The following is a 24045-nucleotide window of genomic DNA, read 5'->3' on the forward strand; positions in this document are numbered from 1 at the left end:
ACCATCTTGACCCAGTTGAAGAGGCCCTTCTCTGCCCCACACCTCAACCCTGAGCCAGAGGCCTTCCTCAAGGTATCATGTGACTTTGCCACCGTCACCAGAGAGCTGGAGGTGGTTCGGCAGCAGCTGTCCTCCACTGTGCTGGCTGAGGAGACCCATCCCCAGGTTACTCCCACTGTCCAGCAGGAGGCCGACCACCAAGCCCCCGCAGCAGGCCCCAACACAGAGGAGCTTACCCCAGCCCTCAGCCAGAGTCAACTCCAGTACAGGAGGGACCGAGGCAGGGTGATGATGGCCGAACCCACCAGGGGAGGCAGCATATCCCACTCGAAGAAGAAGGTCACCAAGGGTGGGAAGAAGCTGTGCCCTGCCAAGCTGGCCTACATCCACGAAAAACTGCAGGAGCCACCACGTACTCTCATCAGGTAGGAAGACTTACAGTACTGAGATTCATTTGGCTAACAAAGCAGTTATAGAACTTCCAGACGAATGTGCTTTCATTTGGATATACAGTAGACCCATGTTATTGCTGTATTTACAGAATGTATACATTTCCTCTTCACATCTAATCACCCTGTTTATCTGTGTTGCCTGCCTCCTGTGTTCCCAGGAGTGAGTCTGTGTGCCAGCTACTACCCATCAAACCCACCACGTGCCTTTCAGAGGAGCCTCCCCTCCCTCTCCCCTTGCCTCGCTACCCGAGCCTACCCCTGGTGCTGGACTTTGAGAGCTTTGCCGCTGACCAGGGTGGCATCCCCGACGTGCTCCCTCCCCGGGAGTGGGTGAGGGATATCTGGGATGCCTGGTTTGACCAGCTCTTCCCCCCACTGGAGGAGAGCAGCAGCACCTCCAAGAAAGAGTCAGACTCCTCAAAGAGGGCCCCCAGCAGCAGCCTCCAGAGCGGGGCCCTGAAGAAGCCTGGGGAGAAGGTCCTGATGCTGGATGAGATACAGCCTCTGGACTGGGTGGACCTGTCTCTGACCCTGGACCAGGGACTGACCACAGGCGACCTGGAGGGAGAGGTGGCCAAGCTGACCCAGGCTATTGCCCAGCAGGACAGACCCAGCGCCTTTGACCTGTGTCGCAGGGGGGCGCTGCAGAAGAAACTGGGCCGGCTTAACCAGGCTCTGGAGGATCTCAATGCCGTAAGTTTAGTTCACATTTTCAGTAGGCTAGCAGAGGTTTGCTTCTGAAGTAGGACAGCCATGGAGGAGTGTGTTAGGTCAGAATACTGTAATTGCAGTTGGAGGCTAGTCAAAGTAACTTGATTTCGACATTTATTTGTAAGTATATAAGCTAGCTAATAGGTTTGACCTGATTTCCCCACTAGCTTCATTTTCCTCCTCTAGGCCTAGCTTCTGATGATAAATGGTTCATGTGTTGTTGTTTCCACACTAGGCCATTTCCCTAGAGCCCTACCTGCTGGATGCTTACTGGCACAGGCACAGCATTTATCTGCTCAGAAACAACCAGAATAGTGCTTTGGATGACCTGAACTTTATCATCAAGCACACCAAGAAACATGCAGGTAAGTCCACCAGAGCCCAAAGCCCTGTGTGTTTTATTAGTTGCTGTAGATAAAAGTGATTCGCGGTACATACAGCGTGATGATGCACTGACTGACTCTGCCAAGGTGAAAGTGATTGCACTTCTGCTGAATCGCTCACTTGAATTCATTTAAATTCCTCATTTTATGAGCCTTTTAGTTGTTGTTTTTTTCGCTCTGGCACGTTCCATCTGTTTTTTGAAGTTAGTGAGTGCTCCATTGATTTAAATGTTAGTTCCTTTTTGCCAATAGGAACACATTTGTGTTGACTATAGTTATTGTACATTCTGTGGCATTACACTGCTGGTCAATTTATTAAGGCAATTCTGGTGATGTACCCACGGTTAAGGATGCAACTGGACTTATATGTGATTTGATTATGGTTCACGGCTGTGCAGCTATAGCTCTTCCTCTTTTCTAGACTACTGTACAGTACAATACATTACCAACCTTTTATATGTGTTTACCAGATGCCTTCAAGTCCAAAGCAGAAATCTACAGAGTGAGAGGAGAGACCACCCTGGCTATTATAAACTACACTCAGGCCATCAAATGCAGACCTGAAGACGATGACAACTATTTCAAGAGGGCGGAGATGTACGAGAAGAGGAATGAGATTCTACTGGCCATGGAGGACTATGCCAAAGTAAGTCACGTTGCCACTGACATCACTGGGTCTCAAAGCACTCTTAGGATGTAGTCTGGGTTTAATACAGCCATCGAAGGTAGAAAACCAACAGCGTGATATTGTGTATTGATTGAGAAGAGATTCTACTTCACTCCAGCGCTGACCTCTGGATTATCTTGCCAGCATAAGCCACAGAACAAGGGCTAACAGGAGACTGCTGCGACTGGTGTGTATGTCTGTAATCTTTGTCTTCCAGACGTTCACCATCAACCCAGGGAGAACGGACGCTCTGTTGACCCACGGCCTGCAGTACTTCCACAGCTGTAACTGGATGGTGGCTCTGTCGGACTTTACTCTGCTGCTCCAGCGTGATCCCAGCCATGCCATCGCCAGGTAATCAATGGGTGTGTCCCAAACGACACCCTATTCCCTATATAGTGCACAACTATTGACCAGGGCCCATAGGTAGTAGTGCACTATATAGGACAGGAATGAGCAACTTTGATGGGGGTGTGGCCCACCAAAAAACAGAACTAGACTAACTAAACCAATCTAAAAATGTTTTGCTGACATGGGCTAATTGAGTGACTGCTGATGCACAACCACATTTCAAAATTGTAGCTTGTGTATTCTATTATTCAAATGATTGTATTTTTTTTGGTGTGAAATTAGTCTGCGGGCCTACGAAAGGGGGGGCTGCGAGTTGACCATCCCTGATATAGGGAATAGAGTGTCACTTGGGACACAGATAATGCCAGCGTTAAGATTGAGTTTAGCTCACAATCACGCACAGGTTCTGTCTCTCTCTCTCCCTCTCTCTCAAAACACACACACACACGCGCACTGAAATGTTGATTGACAGTCAGTTGTGTTACCCTCCATAATGTCAGTGGTGTTACCCTCTCGTTATAATCTGGACGTACCACAGGACGTACAGGGGCAGGATCTATGCTAAGGTGGGTCAGTACCAGGAAGCCATCGAGGACTTCTCCCTAGCAGTTCACCTGGACCCCAATGACTGGCTGGCCTTCTACCACCGGGGCTGTCTGCTCAGGAAGAGGATGCCTGATATTTCCCTCCAAGACCTCAGCACCTCAGGTATTACACAATAGATAAATATATACTTTATTGTACGGATGTCCTCAGAGAGGAAAATCATTTCCACAGTCCATTAGTTACAAACAACATCATCAACAAAACCTCACCTAACCCCCATTTCTGTAACGTTCTGAGTGTAGTGGGTGAGAAGTCAGGCGCAGGAAGCAGAGAGTTCAGGGGAGTGCTATTTTAATGCACCACAACGGTGAACATAAGCCAACCCCACGAAAACACAGGGCGTAAACAAAACAAACGCCCCAAACAGGGGGACTTAAACGGTCCAGAAAAGACCCACGAAATGGGAAAGCACGTAACTCACAGACGTGCACACAAGTTTACACAACACAGAAGGTCACAATAATTAATCCCGCACAAGGAACCAGGCGGGCCGGCTGACTAAATAAAGCCTCACTAATTATACAGAATTCAAAACAGGTGCACTCAATGAACACATAAGGGAGGGGGAGGAAATAATCAGTGGCAGCTAGTAGGCCGGCGACGACGACCGCCGAGCGCCACCCGAACGGGAAGGGGAGCCACCTTCGGTCGGAGTCGTGACAGTACCCCCCCCTTGACGCGCGGCTCCCGCAGCGCGCCGACACCGGCCTCGAGGTCGACCCGGAGGACGAGGCGCAGGGCGCTCCGGATGGAGGCGATGGAAATCCCTCAACATTGACGGATCCAAAATGTCCCCCACCGGTACCCAGCACCTCTCCTCCGGACCGTACCCCTCCCAGTCCACGAGGTACTGCAGGCCCCTCACCCGGCGTCTCGAGTCCAGAATGGCCCGTATCGTATACGCCGGGGACCCCTCGATGTCCAGAGGGGGAGGAGGGACCTCCGGCACCTCACCGTCCTGTAGGGGACCAGCTACCACCGGCCTGAGGAGAGACACATGAAACGAGGGGTTAATACGATAATAGGAAGGGAGTTGTAATCGATAACACACCTCGTTTATTCTCCTCAGGACTTTGAAAGGCCCTACACACTGCGGCCCAAGCTTCCGGCAGGGCAAGCGGAGGGGCAGGTTTCGGGTCGAGAGCCAGACCCTGTCCCCCGGTACAAACACGGGGGCCTCACTGCGGTGGCGGTCAGCACTCCTTTTCTGCCGTCCACTAGCTTGTTGAAGGGATTCCCGGACGGCCCTCCAGGTCTCTTTGGAGCGCTGCACCCATTCCTCCACCGCAGGAGCCTCGGTCTGGCTCGGATGCCACGGTGCCAGGACCGGCTGGTACCCCAACACACACTGAAAAGGGGACACATTAGTAGAGGAGTGGCGTAGTGAGTTCTGGGCCATTTCGGCCCAGGGGATGTACCTCGCCCACTCCCCTGGCCGGTCCTGGCAGTACGACCGCAGAAACCTACCCACCTCCTGGTTTACTCTCTCCACCTGCCCATTACTTTCGGGGTGATAACCGGAGGTCAGGCTGACCGAGACCCCCAGACGCTCCATGAACGCCCTCCATACTCGGGACGTGAACTGGGGGCCCCGATCAGAAACGATGTCCTCCGGCACCCCGTAGTGCCGGAAGACGTGGGTGAATAATGCCTCCGCAGTCTGTAGGGCTGTAGGGATACCGGGCAACGGGAGGAGACGGCAGGACTTAGAGAACCGATCCACAATCACCAGAACCGTGGTGTTCCCCTGAGACGGGGGAAGATCGGTCAGGAAGTCTACGGATAGATGTGACCATGGCCGTTGTGGAACGGGGAGGGGTTGTAACTTCCCTCTAGGAAGGTGCCTAGGAGCCTTACTCTGGGCGCATACTGAACAGGAGGAGACATAAACCTTAACGTCCCTAGCCAAAGTAGGCCACCAATACCTCCCCCGAAGGCTTCCTATTGTCCTCCTCACCCCAGGGTGACCCGAGGAGGGTAGGACGTGAGCCCACCGAATCAGTTGGTCCCGAACACCAAGCGGCACGTACTTCAGCCCCGCCGGACACTGAGGAGGCGCGGGTTCAGCCCGTAACGCCCGCTCGATGTCCGAGTCCACCTCCCATACCACCGGTGCTATCAGCTTTGAGGCGGGAAGGATGGGAGTAGGTTCGGTGGACCTATCCTCTGTGTCGTAAAGGCGGGACAGTGCATCCGCTTTCACGTTCTGGGAGCCCGGTCTATACGATAAAGTGAACCGGAATCGGGTAAAAAATATGGCCCACCTTGCCTGACGCGGGTTCAGTCTCCTAGCTGCCCGAATATACTCCAGATGTTGGTGGTCGGTCCAGATGAGAAAGGGGTGCTTAGCCCCCTCAAGCCAGTGTCTCCACACCTTCAGAGCCCTGACCACCGCTAACAACTCCCGGTCACCCACATCATAGTTACGCTCCGCTGGGCTGAGCTTCCTCGAGAAGAAAGCGCAGGGGCGGAGTTTTGGTGGCGTACCCGAGCGCTGTGATAGCACGGCACCCACCCCAGCCTCGGACGCATCCACCTCCACTATGAATGCTAGAGAGGGGTCCGGATGGGCCAACACGGGTGCATCCGTGAACAGCGCCTTCAACTTGTTGAAAGCTCCGTCCGCCTCTGCTGACCACCGCAACCGCACCGGACCCCCCTTCAGCAGTGAGGTAATTGGAGCCGCTACCTGGCCAAAACCCCGGATAAACCTCCGGTAGTAGTTGGCAAAACCCAAAAACCGCTGCACCTCTTTTACCGTGGTCGGAGTCGGCCAATTACGCACGGCCTTACTGCGGTCACCCTCCATCTCCACCCCCGAGGTGGAAATGCGATAACCCAGAAAGGAGACGGCTCGTTTGGAGAACACACACTTCTCAGCCTTGACGTATAGGTCATGCTCCAGCAGTCTACCAAGCACCCTGCGTACCAGAGACACATGCGCGGCGTGAGTGGCTGAGTAGATCAGAATATCATCGATATAAACAACTACTCCCTGCCTGTGCAGGTCCCTGAGAATATCGTCTACAAAGGATTGAAAAACGGCTGGAGCATTCTTTAACCCATACGGCATGACGCAGTACTCATAGTGGCCCGATGTGGTACTAAATGCGGTTTTCCACTCGTCTCCCTTCCGAATACGCACCAGGCTATACGCGCTCCTGAGATCCAATTTTGTGAAGAACTGCGCTCCCTGAAATGATTCCACTGCCGTAGCAATGAGAGGTAGTGGGTAGCTGAATCCCACCGTGATGGCATTTAGACCTCTATAATCAATACACGGACGCAAACCTCCCTCCTTTTTCCTCACAAAAAAGAAACTCGAGGAGACGGGTGAGATGGAGGACCGAATGTACCCCTGTCCCAGAGACTCCGTGATATATGTCTCCATAGCCAACGTCTCCTCCTGGGATAATGGGTACACGTGACTCTTGGGAAGCGCAGCGTCTACCTGGAGATCTATCGCACAATCCCTTCCCGGTCGATGTGGTGGTAATTTAGTCGCCTTCTTTTTACTGAAAGCGATTGCCAAATCGGCATACTCGGGGGGAATGCACACCGTGGGACCCTGGTCTGGACTCTCCACCGACGTGGCACCGATGGAAACTCCCAGACACCTTCCAGAACACTCCTCTGACCACCCCTGGAGAACCCCCTGTCTCCACGAAATTTTAGGATTGTGCCGGGCCAGCCAGGGAATCCCTAGCACCACTGGAAACGCAGGCGCATCAATAATGTAGAGACTGATACGCTCCCTATGATTCCCCTGCGTTACCATGTCCAGTGGAACCGTGGTCTCCCTGACCACCCCTGACCCTAATGGCCGGCTATCTAGGGAGTGCACGGGAAAGGGAGAATCTATCGGTACAAGCGGAACACCTAATTTAATAGCGAGTCCGCGATCCATAAAGTTCCCAGCTGCGCCTGAATCGACTAGCGCCCTATGCTGGGAAGAGGGGAAAAATTTAAGGAAAAAAATCAAGACAAACATGTGACCAACAGGGGGTTCTGGGTGAGTTTGGTGCTGACTCACCTGGGGTGATCGAGAAATGTTCCGCCTGCCATCTCGACTCCCAGACGGACCCCCCCAGCACCGATCGGCCGTGTGTCCTCTCCGACCACAGCTGGTGCAGAGGGAGCCTCCTCCTCCGGTACCCCTCGGCACAGTCCCTCCCAACTCCATCGGAACGGGAGTGACGGTGCTGGGTGGTGGAACACACAGGACCCTCTCCGAACGCCCGCGGGCAGCCAGCAGATTGTCCAGTCGGATGGACATGTCAATTAGCTCATCCAGGGAAAGAGCGGTGTCCCGACACGCTAGCTCCCTGCGGACGTCCTCCCGGAGACTACACCGGTAATGGTCGATAAGAGCCCTGTCGTTCCACCCAGATCCTGCTGCCAAGGTCCGGAACTCCAACGCGTAATCCTGGGCGCTCCTCTTCTCCTGCCGGAGATGGAATAGTCGCTCTCCCGCTGCTCGGCCATCTGGAGGGTGGTCAAACACTGCGCGGAAGCGGCGGGAAAACTCTGGGTAGTGCTCCTTCGCTGAGTCTGGGCCATTCCAGACTGCGTTCGCCCACTCCAGAGCACGACCCGTGAGACAGGAGATGAGGACACTCACCCTCTCCGCTCCCGAGGGAGTGGGTCTGACGGTGGCTAGGTACAGTTCAAGCTGGAGTAAGAACCCCTGGCACCCCGCCGCCGCTCCATCATAGACCCTCGGGAGCGTAAGACGGAGGGTGCTGGAGTCGGGAGATGGGGAGTCCTGAGGGGGGGGAGCCGAAGGTGGAGAGAGGAGACCACTTCTCTCCCATCGGTCCATTCTCTCCATCACTTGATCCATAGCCGTTCCAATCCGATGGAGAACGGTGGTATGATGTAGAACCCTTTCCTCCATCGATGGGAGGGGATTGGCTGTTGCTCCTGCTGACTCCATTCCTCAGGGTGCGGGATTCTGTAACGTTCTGAGTGTAGTGGGTGAGAAGTCAGGCGCAGGAAGCAGAGAGTTCAGGGGAGTGCTATTTTAATGCACCACAACGGTGAACATAAGCCAACCCCACGAAAACACAGGGCGTAAACAAAACAAACGCCCCAAACAGGGGGACTTAAACGGTCCAGAAAAGACCCACGAAATGGGAAAGCACGTAACTCACAGACGTGCACACAAGTTTACACAACACAGAAGGTCACAATAATTAATCCCGCACAAGGAACCAGGCGGGCCGGCTGACTAAATAAAGCCTCACTAATTATACAGAATTCAAAACAGGTGCACTCAATGAACACATAAGGGAGGGGGAGGAAATAATCAGTGGCAGCTAGTAGGCCGGCGACGACGACCGCCGAGCGCCACCCGAACGGGAAGGGGAGCCACCTTCGGTCGGAGTCGTGACAATTTCATGCTATTAATATCTTCAATCCAATGTGTTGTGAGTCGAAGAGTGGTAGCTTTCAGTTTACATTAACCCCCAATCTGAGTTTTTTAGGCTATTAATATCTTTCATTGTGTGCTGGATTGAGGAGGTGTTGTGTTATACAGTCCTGTGAGTACCACAGAGATACAACGTATTGTTATATTTGTTTCTGTGCCACCAGTACTCATTAATGATAGCCAAGAGAACCTGAGTGCCTTCCTGCACAGGGGACTGCTCTATACGGAGCGACGGCAGTGGCAACAAGCCGTGTTCGACTTTGAAGCTGTGATCAAACTTGACAGGTAATACCACTGGGCCTCTCGCTTTGGCAGAGTGGATCCTTTCTTCTGAAAAGAGCAACAGGGCTTTGAGTGAGAAAGAGGAGCGGGAGATGTAGAGAGGGAGAGAAGGAGAGAGGGGGAGAGAAGGAAAGAGGGAGGACATTTCGAAGCTAAATATTCAACAAGACTGTTGAGATGTATGAACATTTTGAATGATAAGAACTAGAATCTTTCTTCAAGTCTAATAATTGTTGTGAGATTAGAGAGAAGTTGTATTTCCTTTAATGTTTTTCCCCACTCTGTGATGGTTTCTTGTTCCTGTTAGGTCTGTAGCGCTGGCCCATGTGAACCTGGGCTTGATCTTCATGTTGAATATGGGCCAGAACTATGAAGCCATCCGAATGTTCAGCAACGCTTTGAGGGTGGACCCCACCTACATCAGAGGATACATCTGCCGTGCCCAAGCCTATCGCAATGTAAGCATTTAAAATGTCATGATGCAGTCACCAAGATTTTCAGGTTTGTCACTTTATGATGTATAAATCATGAACCTTATTCTTCACCAAAAAGGTCAATGATCTGAAGAGAGCGCTGAAAGATCTGACACGAGCCACGCATATGAAACCAGACGCTCAACAATTGTATATCATGAGGTAAAGGTTCTTACAGAGCTTTTCTGTCACAAACAAGCTATTGTCTTAGATTTAGAGTGGGCCTTTCCCTGTATAAATGTTCTATATCAGAGGAAGGATATCAGGCTTGAGTTTTAAGTCCGTAAAAGGGGACCTAAACTATTCTTTAGTTAAGAATACAAAAGTATTACAAAGAATATAAGAGGGGTGCTGTGCCACCTTGTGGACTGGCTGCACCACTATGTAGCTAGAATTTTTTTAAATCCTTTATTTGTTGTCAATAAAGGCTCAGATTGCAGGAAATGGTAGTTACAGGTGTTCAAAAACACAAACATCTCTTGATCCCCTCATGGACCTCCCCCCGCCTTACTTATCAGTACCATGGACTCTACAAGATGTCGAAAGCATTCCACAGGGATGCTGGCCCATGTTGACTCCAGTGCTTCCCACAGTTGTGTCCAGTTGGCTGGATGTCCTTTGGGTGGTGGACCATTCTTGTTACACACAGGAAACTGTTGAGCGTGTAAAACCCAGCAGCGTTGCAGTTTTTGACACAAACCGGTGTGCCCTGTCATCTACTACCATATCCCATTCAAAGGCACTTCAATCTTTTGTCTTGCCCATTCACCCTCTGAATGGCACACATACACAATCCATGTCTCAATTGTCTCAAGGCTTAAAAATCTTTATTTAACCTGTCCCCTCCCCTTCATCTACACTGACTGAAGTGGATTTAGCAAGTGACATCAATAAGGGCTCATAGCTTTCACCTGGTTTCACCTCGTCAGTCTATGTCATGGAACAGTTTGTATACTCGGTGTATATTGACGTATCCACAATGCTCTCTCTGTGTTTCAGGGGCCAGTATTTGTGTGACATGGAACAGTTTGACCTGGCCACGTTCTGTATCCAGTACGCTGCAGAGATGAACAAAGGTACAGCGATTCTAATCAGGATCCAGGAAGCATAATATGACTTCTGACAAGCCCTTGTTATCTCACAGACTGACACTATATGGCAGGAACTTACTGATTACGGAGTAAGAATCATGGCTTCACAATGAGTAATGCTGTTTGCAAGAGCACAAACAAATCTGGGACCAAGCTAATACTGACCAGTGACCCTTCCCCACCACCAGCACTAGGGTCATCTCCCATCCAGCAGGCTGCTGTCCAGTCTTTCCTGGGGAATGATGCCAAAGCCATTGCCTGTCTGGAGGCAGCCTCCAACAACCGACCTTCACCTCCCATCCTCATTCTCCTGGGCAAGACACAGATGAAGGCACGCAAGTTCATGGTGGGTTGTTACGTTCTGGGTTACCATGCCTTGTCATGTATATGCTAAAGCTGAATGATCAATGTTGCCCTGTTTCCTCCAGTGATTTGCTTGTTTGTCTTTCTCATTCCAATCATTAGGCCTGTAGCTTGATGTACTGCAGTACCCATAATGCTCTGTGTAACATCCGGGTTGTGTCCTAGTAAAGATGTTCTGAAGCTAACATAATGGCGTCGGGCAGCTTACCAATACAACTGGCCTACTTTTCTCAGCATGACATTTTTTATAGCAATAACCATGGCCTAACATGCCCTGTCATCAGGGGAGAGTGAGTGTCTTGGGGGAGTTGGTGACGTGTGTGTATCACAGGCGGCCAGTGACACCTTATTTGGGGAGGACATGCTCATAGTAATGGCTGGAACGGAATTAATGGAATCAAATACTTGGTATCCATGTGTTTGATAACATTCCATTTACTCCATTCCAGCCATTATTTTGAGCCATTCTCCCCTCAGTAGCCTTCTGTGGTGTGTGTGTGTGTGTGTGTGTGTGTGTGTGTGTGTGTGTGTGTGTGTGTGTGTGTGACTGTGCTGTAGGAGGCAGTAGAGAGCTTCAGGAAAGCCCTGATTCTGCTGAGCCCCAACGAAACCAACCTGTACAACGTCTCTGAAGCTGCAGAGGTCTTCTATCTGACTGGACTCTGCTACATGGCACTGGCTCTCCTGTTGCAGGTACAGTAACTAGGCGTTGTCTGTTCAGATATCCATGTTATTTGTCTGCATGGCCCCCCAACACTAGCCTGGTCCCAGATCTATTTGTGCTCTAGCCAACAGTGCTTGGCATGACAGCACAAACAGACTGGCTACTCCAACACAACGTTTTTGAATCCACTATGTCTTCTAACCGTCAAATCTCAAGCTGTTTCTCTTTTGCAAGGCTTTTTTCTCTCTCTCTTTTTTCATGCAGTGAAACACCTGTTGTTCAGTTCATGTTACATAACACATTAACTAGGTACATGCTGTTATTGTGAAATAGTCTATGGTACAGTACATACTGGCATGGCAACGGCCTCCTTCACCAAACTAACACCCCCATTTGAAGATACTGTCATGTTTTCTGACAGGCTTTTGATGCGTTCAGCAACGCAGTGAAGATTAACCCTGACTATGCAGATGCGTACCACCAGCGTGGGCTCTGTCGTATGCGCCTGCAGCAGTCCAAGAGTGTTCAGGACTTCAACAGAGCCCTCTTCATCAACCCCAACCTGTTCCAGGTAGAGGCTCCGTAACCACTGGTTCTCTGGAACTCACTGTCCACCCATGTACAGTATAAGGCTGAATCCTAAATTGCACCTTATTACCTACATAGTGCGCTACTTTTGACCAGGGCCCATAGGGAATAGGGTGCCATTTGGGATGCAGGCTAAATGTACTGTAGAGCCTAAATGTATCTGAAACCACATTATACAGAAACAGTGCAATGGAACACATTGTGTGGAATTGTTGTGAATGGAGTACATTGTGTCTAAATTTCAAGGTGTATCTGAGCCGTGCAGCCTTCTATGGCGCTAAAGGGCGCTATTCAAAGGCCATCCTGAACTGCAACGAAGCCATTAAGATCCAGCCCAAGAGTGTCAGAGTCTACCTGTATAGAGGAGCACTCAAATTCTACCTGAAGGTGAGATAAATGGGATGCCTTCCTTTGTAGTCTATTGTTGCATCTTAGATGCTGGGTTCTTTACCGATGACTCCGAGAACAACGGAATATGTTTATTATCAGGTATGAAGGTAAGACCCAGATGCAGACCACGTCGAATATAAACAATAGTTTAATTGACATACAAGACGAACTGGCAACAGACCAACAGAGAACAGAGGTATAAATACACAGGGGATAAAGGGGAAGATGGGCGACACATGGAGGGGGGTGGAGACAATCACAAAGACAGGTGAAACAGATCAGGGTGTGACGTTTATTTCACATTCACACAGGCAACACAGCTAGCCATCACTCTTTGCTTCTTCCGCCTTGCCTCTCATTAGCCAATCACATTCTTTAGAGGGCAGTAACCCAATTACTATTTGTTCATTCAAGTGATCACCCCTCTTTGGAATGAATTTGATTGGTTATTCTGAATCATAACGTTTCCAATACACCACCTTTATGAATGTACTGTTGTCTATGATTGCAATGCAGAGTAGGATGATTCACCTCACCACTTGAAAGTGGCTGAGAGATTGTATCTCTTCTATGTTATTTTACTCACCATTTACTGTTGTGAAAGAGTGGTCATAGAGTCCAATGAGGGCAGATAGGTTCCTGTAATGAAAGCTCTTATTGTTCATGGCTAGATTAAGAATAGTGAGTTATCAATATTGCCATTGACAGTCATTTTATTATTTTCATTTTGTGAGGTATAAATAAACAGTTTTATCAGATTTTTAAAATTAATTTCTAGGGTGGTTATTAACTTTGAGACGAGAGTTGTCTTCTTTCATCCGGTTATTGAAGCAGGATATAAAGAGTTGTGTGGGGAGAGAAGGTTGATAATATAATAATATCATTTTGGGATTTAGCAGACACTTTTATCCGAAGCGACTTACAGTCAAGCGTGCATACATTTACGTATGGGAGGTCCTGGCATTGTGCCATGCTCTACCAACTGAGATAATGTGTCATATTGGCCTCAGTGAGAAACCTCAACCAACTGTATTGTCCCAAGGCTCTGTGATGAACATTTTATTTTCTTATTATGTGTTTGGGCATTCAGTCTTTCCACCACACTTTTTTGTTGAACTCTTGTCAGTTCAGTTGACACCTACTTCTCTCTATGCCTCTGGCGCTTAGCCATAGAGAGTGAACAGAGCTGCATGACTGTGTGCAATGTTCAGTAGTGTTCTTTGTGTTTAAATTTAGAATGCTTTTGTTTCAGGTGTACAAAGGGGCCGTGGAGGACCTGACCATGGCCCTGAGGATAGACAAAACCTGCTCATTTGCACACTACAACCGTGGAGTGTGTTATCAGCAACTCAAGGAATATGAATTGGTCAGGTTTGGGTTTTCTCTTTTTTCTTTTCACGTTTGTTGTTTCTAAAGCGCCCTTATGGGAAAACCACATGATTTCACATGTGACATTTCCACATGTGAAATCATGTGAAACCATGTGTTTTTGGAACAATTCACATGTGATGATGTGGATTTTCACTTGTGAAATCATGTGAAACCGTGTTTATGGAGCACTTCACATGTGACATAGTGTTTTGCTATATATTTTCTGTCAATTGTGATGCACTTTGTTAGGCTACTTTTTGGCCTGCAAAATAAACTTAGCATGCCTCAGTTGCAATTGCATTTAAAGTTATAGGATACTTTAGATGCGCTTATTATACTGAACAAAAACATAAATGCAACATGCAACAATTTCTAAGATTTTACTGAGATACAGAAGAAATTCATTAGGCCCGAATCTATGGATTTCATGACAGGAAAAACAGATATGCATCTGTTGGTTACAGATAATATATATATTTTTTTTTAAAGTAGGGCCGTGGATCAGAAAACCAGTAAGTATCTGAAGTAACAACCATTTGCCTCATGCAGCGCAACACATCTGCTTTGCATAGAATTGATCAGGCTGTTTATTGTGGCCTGTGGAATGGTGTCCCCACTCATCTTCAACATCTGTGTGAAAATGCTGGATATTGGCGGGAACTGGAACACGCAGTCGTACACGTCGATTCAGAGCATCCCAAACATGCTCAATGGGTAACATGTCTGGTGAGTATGCAGGCCATGGAAGAACTGGGACATTTTCAGCTTCCAGGAATTGTATATAGATCCTTGCAACAGGGGCTGTGCATTATCATGCTGAAACGTGAGGTGATGGCGTCGGATGAATGGCACAACAGTGGGCCTCAGGATCTGGTCAAGATATCTCTGTGCATTAAAATTTCCATTAATAAATGCAATTGTGTTCGTTGTCCGTAGCTTATGCCTGCACCATACCATAACCCCACCATCACCATGGGGTTTTCTGTTCACAACGTTGACATCAGGAAATCGCTCGGCCACACAAGGCCAGTTGGGACGTACTGCCAAATTTTCTAAAACAAGGATGGAGGAGGTTTATGGTGGAGAAATGAACATTCTGGCAACAGCTCTGGTGGATATTCCTGCAGTTGGCATGCCAATTGTATGCTCCCTCAAAACTTGAGACTTTTGTGGCATTGTGTGCCAAGCTTGTATCGTCATACCCAAGAATAGTCAAGGCTGTAATCACTGCCAAAGGTGCTTCAACAAAGTACTGAGTAAACTGAATACTTAAATGTGATATTTCAAGTTCATTTTTTTTATACATTTGCAAAAATGTCTAAAAAACTGTTTTTGCTTTGTCATTATGGGGTATTGTGTGTGTATATTAATGAGTGTCATTATGAGGGGAAATGTTTTTTCATCTATTTTAAGAAAAGGCTGTAACGTAACAAAATGTGGGAAAAGTCATGGGGTCTGAATTCTTTCCGAATGCACTGTACAGTCGTGGCCAAAAGTTTTGAGAATTACACAAATATTAATTTCCATAAAGTTTGCTGGTTCAGTTTCTTTAGATATTTTTGTCAGATGTTACTATGGAATGCTGAAGTATAATTACAAGCATTTCATATGTGTCAAAGGCCTTTATTGACAATTACAGGAAGTTGATGCAAAGAGTCAATATTTGCAGTGTTGACCCTTCTTTTTCAAGACCTCTGCAATCTGCTCTGGCATGCTATCAATTAACTTCTGGGCCACATCCTGACTGATGGCAGCCCATTCTTGCATAATCAATGCTTGGAGTTTGTCAGAATTTGTGGGGTTTTGTTTATCCACCCGCCTCTTGAGGATTGACTGCAAGTTCTCAATGGGATTAAGGTCTGGGGAGTTTCCTGGCCATGTACCCAAAATATCGATGTTTGTTCCCCGAGTCACTTAGTTATCACTTTTGCCTTATGGCAAGGTGCTCCATCATGCTGGAAAAGGCATTGTTCTTCACCAAACTGTTCCTGGATTGTTTGGAGAAGGAGGATGTGTTGGTACCATTCTGTGTTCTTAGGCAAAATTGTGAGTGATTCCACTCCCTTGGCTCAGAAGCAACCCCACACATGAATGGTCTCAGGATGCTTTACTGTTTTTTTTTATTTTTTACCCCCTTTTTTTACCCAATTGTTAGTAGTTACTGTCTTGTCTCATCACTGCAACTCCCGTACGGACTCGGGAGAGGCGAAGGTCGAGAGCCATGCATCCTCCGAAACACAACCCAACCAAGCCGCACTGCTTCTTGACACAACACACATCCATGTCTTAGACCACTGCACCACCCGGGAGGCCAGGAAGCTTTACTGTTGGCATGACGCAGGACTGATGGTAGCGCTCACCTTGTCTTCTCCGGACAAGCTTTTTTCCGGATGCCCCAAACAATTGGAAAGGGGATTCATCAGAGAAAATGACTTTACCCCAGTCCTCAGCAGTCCAATCCCTGTACCTTTAGCAGAATATCAGTCTGTCCCTGATGTTTTTCCTGGATAGAAGTGGCTTCTTTGCTGCCCTTCTTAACACCAGGCCATCCTCCAAAAGTCTTTGCCTCACTGTACATGCAGATGCACTCACACCTGCCTGCTCTCATTCATGAGCAAGCTCTGTGCTGGTGATGCCCCGATCCCGCAGCTGAATCAACTTTAGGAGATGGTCCTGGCGCTTGCTGGACTTTCTTGGGCGCTCTGAAGCTTTCTTCACAACAATTGAACCACTCTCCTTGAAGTTCTTGATGATCCGATAAATGGTTGATTTAGGTGCAATCTTACTGGCAGCAATATCCTTGCCTGTGAAGACCTTTTTGTGCAAAGCAATGACGATGGCACGTGTTTCCTTGCAGGTAACCATGGCTGACAGAGGAAGAACAATGATTCCAAGCACCACCCTCCTTTTGAAGCATCCAGTTTGTTATTCGAACTCAATCAGCATGACAGAGTGATCTCCAGCCTTGTCCTCGTCAACACTCACACCTGTGTTAACGAGAGAATCACTGACATGTCAGCTGGTCCTTTTGTGGCAGGGCTGAAATGCAGTGGAAATGTTTTTGGGGGATTCAGTTCATTTGCGTGGCAAAGAGGGACTTTGCAATTAATCTGATCACTTTTCATAACATTCTGGAGTATATTCAAATTGCCATCATACAAACTGAAGCAGCAGACTTTGTGAAAATTAATAGTTGTGTCATTCTCAAAACCTTTGGCCACAACTGTACATTTCAAAGTGCAATAAAGCCGCATTCACATGCTAGTCGGAACCGATATTTCCAACTTGCTAATTCGCAATCTATTAATAAAGCAATCTATTAATATGTTTTTTTTAACTATAATTTGTTCACAAGTATGATAGCTGTACTTTTAGTTTATGGTTTACGCAACTTGTTGTTCATTAGCCAGTCAGCGTTAGTCAATGACTTCAAAGCATGTGAATGCATCCAATTGGTATTTATGACTTCACAACGGCTAAATTTCCACCTCCCACATGGTTACGAAAGCAGCATTAAATTGAATATATTGGGTAGAGAAATGTACCATTTTACTAGATTATCCGCACATGTACCCTAAAAGGTACTGACCAGTACCATAAGTTCCTATGTGTACATCTGAAGGTGCCTTGTGTATACTTTTGACTTTTCTGTACAACAGGGAGCAACACTGCAGTTACATCTCCGACACTGCCAAAACACCATCTAACCTACAAAATATTGAGTAGAAAAATGTCCCATTATACCTACAAGGTACCGAACTGTACCACATATGTACCTGTGAAGTGTACCTTTGACCTTTTTGTACCCCAGGGAACAACACTGTAGTGTACATTAACCGTACAATTATTTATTTTGTGTGGTAATACTGAGTATACAAAACATTAAGAACGCCTGCTCTTTCCATGACAGACTGACCAGGTGAATCCAGGTAAAAGCTATGATCCCTTAATGATGTCACTAGTTAAATCCATTTCAAACCGTGTAGATAAAGGAGAGGAGACAGGTTAAAGAAGGATTTTTAAGTCTTGAGACAATTGAGACGTGGACTGTGTATGTGTGCCATTCAGAAGATTAATGGGCAAGACAAAATATTTAAGTGCCTTTGAACGGGGTATGGTAGTAGGTACTAGGCGCACCGGTTTGAGTGCGTCAAGAACTGCAACGCTGTTGGGTTTTTCACGCTCAACAGTTTCCCGTCGGTATCAAGAATGGTCCACTACCCAATTGACATCCAGCCAACTTGACACAACTGTGTAAGGGATTGGAGTCAAAATGGGCCAGCATGCCTGTGGAACGCTTTCGACACCTTGTAGTGTCCATGCCCCGACGAATTGAGGCTGTTCTGAGAGCAAAAGGCCATGGTGCAACTCAATATTATGAAGGTGTTCCTAATGTTTGTTTTACTCAGTGTATGTTCAAAGCTATAAGTATGAAGCTGGTGGCACTGCAGAAACATCGCTGCACTTCCACCAAGAGGTTGCAAGTTCAAATCCCCAAATATGTAATGTACACTATACTATGTCAAGTGCCCTTGAGCACTGATAGTTTTACGTTGGTGGTGATAATTGGACAATTATTTACGTTATTCTTGGCAGCTTTTAAGAAAGGGCAGAAATGCATTCTTGTCAATAAGTCTGTGGACTGTATCTTTTCCACACTCACAGATCTGATGGTATAGTTGCACAGCGACCGAGAGGTTGTGAGTTCAAATCCCATTTAAGGCTCAGTCCCAATTGTGTTCACAGTACAAGCTTTTACAGTAATCAGAATACAGCAGCATACTGTCACTTTATAGAAATAACACCTTTTAAGATTTTGTGTGTGTTTTTTCTGAAAGGGAGGGGTTTGTGTTAGGAAAGAAGTGCTCCAACCATCTATAATTAATGTGTTTTAATTCGTAATCTGTGTGTCATCCAACATCTTGTTTATGCTCCTGTCCATGCTCCTGTATGTATGTTACATACATGTGTTTATGTCCCTTGCTGCTAGTACATCGGTTGTTTATTGTCATGGCTGTTGTTTCCTATTGATCTTTCAGGCTCTTAGAGACTATGGGATTGTCCTCCTCCTTCCCAGCAAGAAGGAGATTGACCTGAAGGTCTTGATCAATCGTGCCCTTCTCTACGTGGAGCTGAGTGACCATCACAATGCCTTACAGGTAGTGTCCTGTAGCTAGCATCGTCAACAGGCATTGTTCACTGTGCAAACACTCAAACCCAGGCCGGACAGATATATTAGACAGAGAGACTTTGGGTCATGGTACAGGTGTCTGATCTTAATTTGATCACCCTGTTGCAGGACAACTTTCCTGCAATTCACTTTCCACTTAGAAATGTCAGACTTTATTTCCGCTTACGAAAAATGTATCAACCCCTACAAAAATGTCCATTAATTATAATCCACATAATATTTCACATTTCCTGTTGCTGCAGGATTATTTTCCTGGTGGAGCGAATTGTCTCAAATTAAGATCCTGCATCTGTAGAATGGTTGTATGAATTAGACAAAGAGACTATGGGACATAGGTTGTAAGTATTACTATTGGACATGGTAGATAGGTTGTATATGCTAGGACATGATAGATAGATAGATTGTATGCATTCGCCATAGGCAATGAGTTATCTGACATTGTTCAATCATTCATCACAAGCAGGGTTAGCGTTGATTGCATATCTCTGTTTCTTTATTCCTATTCATGCCATGATACCATTGGAGTGTACATAGCAGTATCACATAGTAATGTGTTAGGTAGCACCACAATCATCATCTACCTGTTCATCTGTTCATCCATGGTGTCTTCAGTTAACTTGTTGTTGTGTTGTACTGTCTTTCTCCTGCAGGATTTCAAAGCTGCCTCCTTGAGAAGTCCAGAGGATGCCACCATCTACCATGCCCTAGGAGTCTACCATCACAGGTCTCTCCCCTCACACACTCAGTATAGACAACACCTTATCCCCACCCAAGGACATGTTATTCTTCCCAAGCATCTCTACTTTCAGGGTTAGATAGTATAGTCCATGCAGTATCTCAAATTGTTATCCAAACCATGCTATTCATTTCCTTTTTGTCTTGTTTTTCATAATTTCCAGTTAGGCCTCCAGTCGGAAAATCCAACTTATGCTGCCGTTAATAGTGAATTAATATTTGTGTGTTGCCTGAAGGCAAGACCATAAACACTGCATGACCTTTTATGAAGAATAATTTATGATTTCAATGAATAACTTTAAGGGTTATTGTTCTAAAGTGGTCATGATGTGTGAAGAAGATGGGGAAATCAATGTAGTGTTGCAACATTGACCCACAGGGCAAATCCTTGAAACACACTGAATGTGTAAGACAGTCTCTCACCTTACGGTTGGACACGTTGTAATCAGGCTACCAGTGTTGGGAACAGCAGAAATCATCCAGACTGTCTCTCTACTCTCCTTGTGTACAGAACATAGAATAAGAAAACAGAATATCTATTTAGAGAGGTTCTCACAGAGAAATCCCATTGGGCCTTTTTAACATCTTTCAAATTGCTGAGGGAATGTTCAAAACCGTTTTGAAAGCAGGTTGTTCACGCTGAGCTAAAACATGGCTCTCAGAGAGTTGGGGGAGAGAAAAAGAAACCGAGAGCGTTTCTGAGAAAAAGAGACGCGTAGAGGAGCAGCACTCAGCGAGGTCATTCAGACATGCTCTATTGAAAGGTGTGATCTTCCTGACAGTGTCATTCCCCCTTATGAGACATGTTTTAGAATGGGGGTATTATAGGTAATGGTATTGACCCAGAGCACATATACTGGGGTGCACCAACTCCTTTGGGAACTGTGGCCATTTGGAGAGTGTTAATGGACGTGGAGTAGAGTAGTGGTTATTGCTCATCCGCTAGCCTGAACAATTACTGTTCATCACAGGATCTTTCATGTGCCCAGTTAGATGGGTGGTGAAGTTTATTTTCTACGGCAATGAATTTTAAGAGCATACTGCTTTAACAACATCTTATAATGAACTCTATGACCTGTGTGTGCGTGCGTGCGTGCTTGGGTGTGTCCTCTAGGCTGGGTCAGCTCCAGGAGTCAGTAGAAGCCTACAGCCAGGCCATGCAGATCAGCCCGTTCTTCCTAGATGCCTACGTGGGGCGGGGCAACGCCTGCATGGACTACTGCCACACCCAGGCTACCAAACAGGCTCAGAGGGACTTCCTTTCCGCCCTGCACCTCAACCCCCTCTGCTCCAACGCACGCATCTGCCTGGCCTACAACTTCCAGGTAACCCTAACCTCCTAACCCCAAACCCTAACCCTAGCTTCATGTCCATCATCCACATCCTGGTTCAACCCTAACCCTAACCATAGCCTCAACCCTAACTCTAACCTAACTCTAACCATAGCTTCATGTCCACATCCTGGTTCAACCCTAACCCTAACCTCAACCTCAACCCTAACTCTAACCTAACTCTAACCCTAGCTTCATGTCCACATCCTGGTTCAACCCTAACCCTAACCTTAACCTCAACCCTAACTCTAATCTAACTCTAACCCTAGCTTCATGTCCACATCCTGGTTCAACCCTAACCTTAACCTCAACCCTAACTCTAACCTAACTCTAACCCTAGCTTCATGTCCACATCCTGGTTCAACCCTAACCCTAACCTTAACCTCAACCCTAACTCTAACCTAACTCTAACCCTAGCTCCATGTCCACATCCTGGTTCAACCCTAACCTTAGCCTCAAACACAACCCTAACCCTGAACCTGAACTTGTCACATGGGTATACACAGCTCTGCAGATGTAGTATTCAAAGTAGAATCTACTTGGAGAGCAGTAGGTAGTTGACATTATTTTGGTCAATGTGAATATTCCTTAAAAGCCAAGTGTATTGTGTAATGCGTGTACCCTCACGTATTATACATTTACTGTATATTGTAAATGAATTCATGTTAATTGCCATATTGCTGAGTGTTGAGGAGCAGACAACTTCTGGCTCTTGGTGCGCTATTTATGATAGGATGAAGGGGGGGGTGGATTTACATCAATTGGTCAGACATACTGACCATACCTGGTCAGACATACTTATGTACATAAAATAGCCTTCTTGTGTCTCCATTTTGTGACCAATATCTATTCTTGTACTCACTCCAATCGTTTTGCTAAGATTTGCATTTGCCGCATTTAGGCAAAAAGAAAACAGGCAACTTTCTATCATTTTTTTAATAAGAAGACAGCTGTCAACATGTCATTTTGTTTAACTGCCATTGTTTAAAAATAGCAAACCAATCCCAGCATTTTGTTAAATGTAAATTGATTTTCACTGTTTAAATTTATGCTTTAGCAGTTGGCAATTTCAAACTTGGTACATAACTCCAATCTGTCCATCTGCTTTTCCAGGTTTTCGGTTTCTTCCAAAGAGCCTGGAACCAGTTCACAGTGGCAGCAGAGATTGACTCCAAATGCTGGAAGGCATTTGAGGGGAGAGCTGTCATCAACCTGCAGATGGGAAACACCTATGCTGCTTTCCAAGACATTAACATGGCTCTGAAGGTACCACATTGGCTACATACAGCATCAAACCCATTGATGTTAGTTCTAAGCAGGCTGGTTAGTAATGAGATAAAAGTCACATTTTTTCTGTGATTGTTTGGACCTGGTATGTAATGTGGATCCCGTGGGGAATTGCAGTTTCCTGTTTCAGTAATGGATGGCCACTGTGAAGAGAGATAATTGGCTGAATGTCCTCCACTCAGTCAGGACAGCGCGTTTAGTCCATGTTTATAAAATGCAAGCTGTTGAGTACACTGAGGGAAGACATACTGCCGGTGTGTACTGCCATGTTCAGCGTTTCAGCAAATTACTTGGACATGATGTATTATAGCTATGTGGTTGGTGTTTTGTTTCTGGTCAATCAGGAGATAAAATGCAGGTTGTTGGAGTAAGACTGTTAGTGTTGCTGTATTCAGTGTTTCATCCCTTATAGCAGGATTTCCCAAACTCAGTCCTGGGGCCCTTACTGGACGCATGTTTTGTTTTTTGCCATAGCACTACGCAGCTGATTATAATAATCTAAGCTTGATGATGCCTTGGTTATGCCTTATAATAATAACTTGGAGATGTTGTATCGTAGCTATATACAGTTGAAGTTTACATACACCTTAGCCAAATACATTTACAGTTTTTCACAATTCCTGACATTTAATCCTAGTAAAAATTCCCTGTCTTAGGTCAGTTAGGATCACCACTTTATTTTAAGAATGTGAAATGTGAGAATAATAGTAGAGAGTGATTTATTTCAGCTTTTTTTTTTTTTTTTTTTTTTTTTCAGCACATTCCCAGTGGGTCAGCAGTTTACATACACTCAATTAGTGTTTGGTAGCATTGCCTTTAATTTTTTTAACTTGGGTCAAACGTTTCGGGTAGCCTTCCACAAGCTTCCCACAATAAGATGGGTGAATTTTGGCCCATTCCTCCTGACAGAGCTGGTGTAACTGAGTCAGGTTTGTAGGCCTCCTTGCTCGCATACGCTTTTTCAGTTCCTTAAGCCATTTTGCCACAACTTTGGAAGTATGCTTGGGGTCGTTGTCCATTTGGACCAAGCTTTAACTTCCTGACTGATGTCTTGAGATGTTGCTTCAATATATCCACATACTTTTACTGGCTCAAGATGCCGTCTATTTTGTGAAGTACACCAGTCCCTCCTGCAGCAAAACATCCCCACAACATGATGCTGCCAACCCTGTGCTTCACGGTTGGGATGGTGTTCTTCGGCTTGCAAGCCTCCCCCTTTTTCCTCAAACATAACGATGGTCATTATGGCCAAACAGTTCTATTTTTGTTTCATCAGACCAGAGGACATTTCTCCAAAAAGTACGATCTTTGTCCCCATGTGCAGTTGTAAACCGTAGTCTGGCTTTTTTATGGCGGTTTTGGAGCAGTGGCTTCTTCCTTGCTGAGCGGCCTTTCCGGTTATGTCGATATAGGACTTGTTTTACTGTGGATATAGATACTTTTGTACCAGTTTCCTCCAGCATCTTCACAAGGTCCTTTGCTGTTGTTCTGGGATTGATTTGCACTTTTCGCACCAAAGTACATTCATCTCTAGGAGACAGAACGTGTCTCCTTCCTGAGCGGTATGATGGCTGCGTGGTCCCATGGTGTTTCTACTTGTATACTATTGTTTGTATAGATGAACGTGGCACCTTCAGGGGTTTGGAAATTGCTCCCAAGGATGAACCAGACTTGTGGA

At 46.5% G+C, this 24045-nt stretch overlaps 1 protein-coding gene across 1 annotated transcript in view; it reads left to right on the plus strand.

Annotated features, from left to right (window-relative positions):
- Positions 1–24045, plus strand: part of ttc6 (tetratricopeptide repeat domain 6) — a 32572-nt gene that overhangs the window by 6181 nt on the left and 2346 nt on the right. The window contains exons 10-28 of the mRNA XM_090211019.1: positions 16–425; positions 611–1145; positions 1399–1528; positions 2017–2192; positions 2431–2567; positions 3103–3272; positions 8766–8886; positions 9191–9341; positions 9436–9518; positions 10356–10432; positions 10636–10793; positions 11369–11503; positions 11896–12045; positions 12309–12449; positions 13705–13818; positions 18863–18982; positions 19665–19738; positions 20864–21074; positions 22194–22346. Of these exons, the coding sequence (XP_090067145.1) occupies positions 16–425; positions 611–1145; positions 1399–1528; positions 2017–2192; positions 2431–2567; positions 3103–3272; positions 8766–8886; positions 9191–9341; positions 9436–9518; positions 10356–10432; positions 10636–10793; positions 11369–11503; positions 11896–12045; positions 12309–12449; positions 13705–13818; positions 18863–18982; positions 19665–19738; positions 20864–21074; positions 22194–22346 (3246 nt within the window). The remainder of the gene's footprint in view (positions 1–15; positions 426–610; positions 1146–1398; positions 1529–2016; positions 2193–2430; positions 2568–3102; positions 3273–8765; positions 8887–9190; positions 9342–9435; positions 9519–10355; positions 10433–10635; positions 10794–11368; positions 11504–11895; positions 12046–12308; positions 12450–13704; positions 13819–18862; positions 18983–19664; positions 19739–20863; positions 21075–22193; positions 22347–24045) is intronic.

The sequence above is a fragment of the Oncorhynchus mykiss genome, chromosome 19 (genome assembly GCF_057628025.1).
Source record: "Oncorhynchus mykiss isolate SJ-2025 chromosome 19, ASM5762802v1, whole genome shotgun sequence".
NCBI classification, from domain to species: Eukaryota; Metazoa; Chordata; class Actinopteri; order Salmoniformes; family Salmonidae; genus Oncorhynchus; species Oncorhynchus mykiss.